At 36.3% G+C, this 7,625-nt stretch overlaps 1 protein-coding gene across 1 annotated transcript; it reads left to right on the top strand.

Annotated features, from left to right (window-relative positions):
* The first annotated feature begins 823 nt into the window (after positions 1-823).
* LOC122052558 (heat stress transcription factor A-4b-like) lies at positions 824-2,909 on the top strand. Its single transcript, XM_042614137.1, has 2 exons — positions 824-1,270; positions 1,673-2,909. Exons 1-2 carry the CDS (start codon positions 1,055-1,057, stop codon positions 2,666-2,668), a joined length of 1,212 nt encoding a protein of 403 aa, XP_042470071.1. The 5' UTR covers positions 824-1,054; the 3' UTR covers positions 2,669-2,909.
* Positions 2,910-7,625: the final 4,716 nt, after the last annotated feature.

The raw sequence follows: 7,625 nt of genomic DNA, 5'->3' as shown, positions 1-7,625 counted from the left end.
TTTTGGATTAATTTTTTTATTTAAAGAAATAAAATCTACAAGGATGAATAATCTGAATAGCATATTTATCAAACATGAAATCGTGGCGTATACTATTCTTCTTTTCTTTTTAATTTTAAGATAAAAACTTATATAAATATATTATTTTATAAATACTTATTTGGAAAGATTTATGTGTTAGTTTTCTCAAAAATATTAATTTACTAATGAAAGTGATAGCTTAGAAGATTAATTAAAAAAGCTTAATTTTATCATTGAAAATTTTGAACTTCTAGATCATGTTGGGTTGCTTACGAATTCCTAAATTAAATAAAAAGGATAAAATTTATTTTAGTGATTAAAAAATAAAACTTTATAGAGGAATAATTACGGATATAAATGAGTTCACTGTTTCACTAGATAAAATTTATTTATATTTATTCAATATATACCGTACCAATTAAATTAAATAAATTTTAGTATATATATATATATAAGCTTGAAAGATTGATCATAAACATTATTTACAAATAATATTTTTTTAAAAAAAATTAAAAATTATATTTATTGATAAAAATTTTATCAAACTTATAAAAAATAAATAGACTTTTAAAATGAATAAATAAATCAGTTATTAACTAATTAAAGAAATTAAAAAAATGCATTCCAATTTTCTTATTGTTTTTGTATTGCTTAAACCAAGTCCGTATAAATATGTTCCCATGGACATATGGAAAATAAAAAAAATACCTTAGAGCTGACGTGGAGGGTCTGGGATGAGCGCATCATTTTTGGCCACAGGAATACATATAAATATATGCATAGTCAGTTTTCGATCAGAAGGGATCTTTATTCCTCTGCTTTGCTTCGTCTTCCTCGTCGCTTTCTTCGTCCCTCCTAACCTAAAAGCTCTAGCTTTCCTTGGTTTTCATCGGGAACCACCGGAAAGATCGCTCCTTTCGCGCTCTGATCACGGTTTCCTTGTTAGATTCGAAGAACTTTGTCGGCTTCACGAAGAGCTGTGTCGGAGGTGATTAACCTTAAATTTCAGTTGGTTCTTGGTACCTGGTGATGAATGGAGGACGCCCGAGGGAGCTCGAATTCCCCTCCTCCTTTCCTCCTTAAGACCTACGACATGGTGGACGATCCTTCGACGGACTCCATTGTCTCATGGAGCGCCTCCGACGCGAGCTTCGTCGTGTGGAGCCTGCCGGATTTTTCTAGGGATTTGCTGCCCAAGTATTTCAAGCACAATAACTTCTCCAGCTTTGTGAGGCAGCTCAATACCTATGTAAGTGACTCAGAGTAATTAAAATCCCTAGAAATATTCATCTTTCGATTTAAACTTTCATGCTGATTCTTAGCAAGTTGGAATTTTTAAGTTCTTTGTTGAGGTATTTGAATGTTCAAATCAATTTTATAAGCACAGTCCCTTTATTTTCCATGGATTAAGCTGTATGGTTTTTATTCCTTTATTTGGATTAGTTCTTCTCCTTAGACATAAAGAGAAGTTCAGACAAGATCAAGCAATATATATCGAAGTTTATTCCGAGTTGAGGGTAGAAATATTTTTTTAATGACAGTTTAAGCTTTCAGATTACAGTGGCACAATCAATTGTTTGTCTATCAATTCTAGATAACTGCTTCCTATGCACTAAATGATCTTCTAGTGTTTTGATTATGTATTCTTCAGGGTTTCCGAAAGATAGATCCTGACCGGTGGGAGTTTGCAAATGAGTATTTTGTTCGAGAACAGAGACACCTTCTGAGAAACATATACAGGCGCAAACCAGTTCATAGTCATTCGAACCCCTCCTCTAGTCCATTAGCAGAAGCTGAGAGACAGGAGCTCAATGAGGAGATCGAGAGGCTCAAGCAAGAAAGGCTTATACTTTTGAATGAGCTTCAGATGCACACCTACCATTACAATGGAATCGAGCAGCAAATACAGTCCTTGGAGGACAGACTTCAGGCTATGGAAAATAGACAAGGAAGTTTAGTTGCCTACTTGAAACGAGTCATACAAGAACCCCAATTCCTCTCGGAGCTTCAGAGGAACAAGAAGAGGAGATTGCCAAAAATCGTGTTTTTGGAAGAGGATTCAGACTCGGTAGGAGATCCACAAATGGTTTCATTGCACGCAATTGACATGGGGGCTTTTGAGAAAATGGAATCACCCTTGAATTCATTGGAGAATATTTTCAGAGGTGTTGGCCAAGCATTCGAAGACATGTTCTATGACAGTATTGTTCCTTTTCCATTGGATGTAATTTCAACCGAGATGAATGCATCGACAGCGAAAACCAGCAAACATCTGCGAGCACTGTTGCCTGACGTTCGACCTTCTTCAGCCAAAGTGGTAGATATTCATCCATTTTCAGATATAACAAAATGCAAAAATCAAACAGATTCACAAACCAAGGTTTCTACCGATATGAAATCAGAACCAACTGCAACAGAAGTCTACTCACCAAGAAATCAAAATACAAATGATGGATTTTGGGAACAATTTCTTACTGAGGTTCCAGGTTCTTCTGGTACGCAGGGAATCCAGTCTAAAGGAAAAGATTCAGATAGCAAACCAAGTGCAGAAAAGCTGCGAGAACAACAAAGCACATGTTGGAACTGGAAAGACATGGATCACCTTGCTGTAAATTCCAACTTCAGTAGGGAAGAACTGATGATGTGAACTTCCTTGTTTCTGGTTAATACTGAATTGGAACTCATAGTAGTCATGTATGATAGAATCGATTGTGTTTTTGATTCGTTATATTGATTGCCTTCTTGTTCAGGAGGCAACTTGTAGCTTTGTCCCCTTTGTAATGTATCCTTTTGAAGTACGTTGGATCATGTAGCATGTAACTTTTGATATGGTTAGGGATCAAATCAAAATATGCTTGTGCCTCCATTTTTTCCTTGAGTAACACTCTTGTTTGAATAATATACGATCCGGTTGAGATGGAGTGATGGGCTGACTCCTTGACGGCAGCTCAGGATTGATCATCACGAGTGGGTCGGACAAGGATCAGATCGCCTCTGATCAAGTGCTTCATTATCGGGTCAGCTATTCTCGAGCTGATAATTAATCAGATTGGCAAGCTGTCATGTTGCCTTTGGGTAAAGCAAACTAGGAGTTGTCCGTTGTTGACTCAGGCGAAGAAGGAGAGATACGTCTTGCCCCGACGAAGATTAGTGGAATGACGATTGCCCGAAAATCAAATCGAGAGCTTTTCCACGACTGAAGAATGAGCAAGGAAGCTGCAACCATCAATTAAAATTAAAAGGAAGGCCAAGGTGGACCTTGGCGAAACTCTTCCAACGCTCAAGTCACGCGTTGTGAAGAACTCCAGTAGTTAGCCAATCAAAAATAGTATCGTGTATCTGTGTCCGCCTATACATGCATTCTTTTATACTAGACTGGGGGAGAGGGAGAGAGTGGCAGAGGACTTTACCACACATTCCCTTGCACATTTGTTCATATTTTCGTAATATGTCTTATTCTCCCACTAGTCCGTCCACCCTGCCGAGCACCCTTGGGGCTCAATTTAGGCCGGACAATAATTATGTGACTCTGTTCCAAAATTCAAAAACCTAATTTAAAAAAAGATAATTACAGTTAATTTCATTGACTATTTCTGAGGATGATTGATTTGATCCCACGAAAATTTTTCACCGGCCACCAGGATAAATCGGGAAGCACACGCGACGGCCAGCCAGAAGCCCAACATCCTTTGATTACGCTCCTTATTTGGAGGAAAAATTCCTACAAATACGCTGTAGCTGGGGTTCGAACCGTGGGTACCTGGGAGACAACCTGAATATCCTACCGTGACACCATGACCCCGGAGACTCCAAACCTAATCCAAGCTCTCTGTCGGATTGGATTAATATGACTATTTTCTAATCAAGTCCCACACCCACCATGCGATCCTATTACTTCCCACATACATCACTTGTTCTACTGTCTTTTATTATAAAATTAACTATTTATAATTATCTGTTCAGGTCATTTCTATACATAAATTAAATTTAATTTCATATAATTTAAATTTTATCATCGTGACTATCATGCAAACCTGCCTATCCATATCTAATTTTAAGTATCACTAAGAAATAAAAAAAACAAAATTATTGTTTTTAAAATATATTAAGAAAATTCAATACATATCATATCATGTTGTTTCCATAGAGGAACAAAATTTCCAACAAAATTCCATAGAGGAAACCAGGTTTCCTAGGTTGATCATCAACAACCCCTACACAACACTACAAACACCACACAATTATCTTTTATTTTCCATATATGAAAATATGTAAACACGCACAAGAAAAAATAAGCATGTATCCTCCAAATGCATGGGTCATAATCTTATCCGAACAAACGAGACTAATCCCATCCACATCCCTGATTTGTTCTATTCCCATCTATCTTTTGAAAGATTGTGATCTATCTAGTGATATTTGAAAAAGAAATCCCCAAACACAAGGTTGAATCTTCTTTTCCAAAGTCACATTCTTATCTGAGCAAAAGCAATTTGGTATTTTCATAGCTTCTCTTTGTTTCCCTAACTTTTCAACGATGGGGACGGATAGATGAACATAGTGTCCTTTAATATAACGTCTATATTTTTTCAATTATCCTTAATGTTTTTAACGGTTACAAGCTCTTACATAATTATAATAGTTACGTCTTACTTGCGGTTTTATAATTATAATAATTATGATTTCATAATTATTGTATAAACACATCAACTCTAATAATAATGTGTTGTAACTGAATGTATACCTGTTATAATATGGATATATTATAATAATACTTTAAATTTTATATTTTTATCAATATTAATAATATTGTAACGTAGCAATTACATAACAATATACATTGATCAATACTTGTTAACTTTGACTAATATTATATTATAGTAACTATAAAATTATATGGTTTATTTTTTATTAACACCGATTGACATTGTACTGTAGAAGCTATGGTCCGATAACTATTGTCGCAAGGGCTATGTTATAGGAAATGGGAAAAATGAGAACGTGGGAATATGTCCATGTTTCCTACTATTCTTAATATAAAAGTTCATTATACCCCTGAGTTATTTCCTTTTATAAGGGGTGCGTCCAAGGACCATTCAGCAGCGTATGAAAAAAAGATAAGAAAGAGAGAAAGAGAACATCTGATGTGGTGGGATTTGGTTCGTGGAATTACGGAGAACTTTCCGATCCTATGATCGTTCTTCCGACAACGAGTCTTGCTGTCGTCGATTGCAGATCTGTGGGAGATCGCTGTAAGTCTTTACCGTATTAGTTCATTTTAATTTATGCATTTAGAATTATCAACAATGATATGAGAGCGGTGTTATTTCTAAATACTTAAGACGAATTATGAAACCACTGTTCGGATATTTTCTGTATCGCTTTGCCATTTCTCGTCACTGTTTTGCACGACTAATGTGTCGTAGTATACAAAGACCGGCAACAGGGTCGCTACCAATGCCTGTATAAATTGAATTAAACCAGTTTTGTACCGGTTAGTCGGTTTTGTACTGACTTATTTAATTTTTAATTTTTCATATGGCTAGTCGCGATTTACGACAACATGAGCTTTGGGAGGAGATTAAGGAGCTTGATTTTGACCCGGCTCAAGGACTCGGATGACTTATTGGTCGGCTCGATCGGTTGTTCTGGAAACTCGAGCGAGAAGAGTTTTCAGTCTAAGACACACACAGAAGATGGGTTATGGTCTATTCACTGTCGAAAAATCTTAGGCAGATATCATTCCAACTTTGGGATGATTATGATGGGCACATCTCATATTCAGAGATGTACAGACAATTACTTCATTTCTATTGGGGTCCGTAGATCTAGAGGAGAATCCAAATGAATCTGAGAAGGATTCAGAAGATCCTATAGATCTAGAGGAGGATCTAGATGAATCTGAAGAGGATTCAGAAGATCTGATGAATTAGAAGAGGATCCGGAAGAGTGTGTGGAGAATCTAGAAGATGATCCAATTGAGGATCCTATAGAGAATCCTGAAGCTGTTCTGCCTGAGATGACCCCAAATGAGTTCAAGCTGAAAGGGATAATGTTGGCCACTTCACTAGTGTCTGTCCTAGTGGGAGTGGTAGTAGCCTATCTAGTTTACTAGAGTTCTGTTATTGTTATTTTCATTATGTGTGAACAATTTTAGTCCATTTCATTCATGTCAGTCGGTTATATGTTAACAATATGCAACATAATTTTATATTAATAATATGTTCATTTGTTTATGTTGTTTGCTTGACATGCTGGATGATTAGTTCATTTTTATTAAATGATCAGTTCATTTAATTAAGTAATCATGATTTATTAAATGATCAGTTCATTTAATTAAAGAAAGTATGATATTGTAAATGATTAGTTCGTTGGTTGGGATGTATGTAATAGAATTGATCAATATTGATTTGATTGGTCATATGAATGATGAGTGAAAACATTATTGTCACTTGATTTTGTAAACCAACTCAAATTAATATTGAGTCAATCATAAATTACATGCATATGAATTACACTGAATACTAAATAATGTGTTTATTTATGATAGATTATGGTAACAAAAAACATTATAGTTGAACTTAACAAGGGTGAAAACTTAATGGGGATAACTATAAAATCTGGCACCTCAGGATACAATATATACTTGAGGAACAAGAAGTTCTAGAGGCTGTAAATCATGTTATGATAGAACCTGTAGATGGTCCCACTGTACAACACAGACGAGATCTTGATACCTATAAGGCATGGAAGAAAAAGGACTCCACTGCGAAGGGCATATTGATTAGTTCAATGGTAGACGACCTATCTTTTGAGTATGAGTCGTATCTTTCGGCTCATGCAGTCTGGGTAGCCCTTAAAGAAAAATACAGTGGAGTAAGTCTGAGTAAGCTTCGACAGTTGACAATCAAGTTTGGCAGTTATAAGAAGTGTCTGAATGTATCAATGGTTCAACACCTCAAGGAGATGTTGAACATGATTCGGGAGCTTAAAACTGTTGGTCATGAGTTGACCGATGAACAACAGGTTCAAGTAGTTATTCGTTCACTTCCAGATTCTTGGAAACCCATAAAGCATACTCTAACTCACAGTGAGAGTATCAAGACTTTCATTGATGTCTCAAGCCATGTAGAATTAGAGGCGGAGAGAGTTGAATCCGCAAGGATTTCTGGACAAGCCTATGTGGCTGTAGGTTCTGCTGGATCATCTGGATCCATGAAAAAGAAATGGTTCAAGAAAGGGAAGGGAAAGAAGAGGGAAGCTGCTGCTGTGGGACAGGGTCCAATTAAGAATATAGTAAAGAAGACTTGAAAGAAACCTAAAAACAAGTTGACTTGTTTTAACTGCGGCAAGAAGGGTCACTTCGCTCGGGTGTGCACTGAGCCGAAAAAGGTAAATCCAAGTGTGTCTTCTTTTTCTAAGCATTTTGTTGCTAGCTCAGTGTTATTAGCTAATTCTTATCCTTTGTGGATTATAGATTCGAGAGCAACCAACCATGTAGCTCGAGAGCGAGTTACATTTGAAGAGTACCGTTGGGTACCAGCTGACAACAAGTGGATCTATGTGGGAAACAATGCAAGAGTTGAAGTCAAAGGAGTCAGCAC

Source organism: Zingiber officinale, chromosome 3A, assembly GCF_018446385.1.
Source record: "Zingiber officinale cultivar Zhangliang chromosome 3A, Zo_v1.1, whole genome shotgun sequence".
NCBI lineage: Eukaryota > Viridiplantae > Streptophyta > Magnoliopsida > Zingiberales > Zingiberaceae > Zingiber > Zingiber officinale.
Note: the sequence above shows the minus strand (reverse complement) of the source record. Positions and strands in the feature narration are given on the sequence as shown.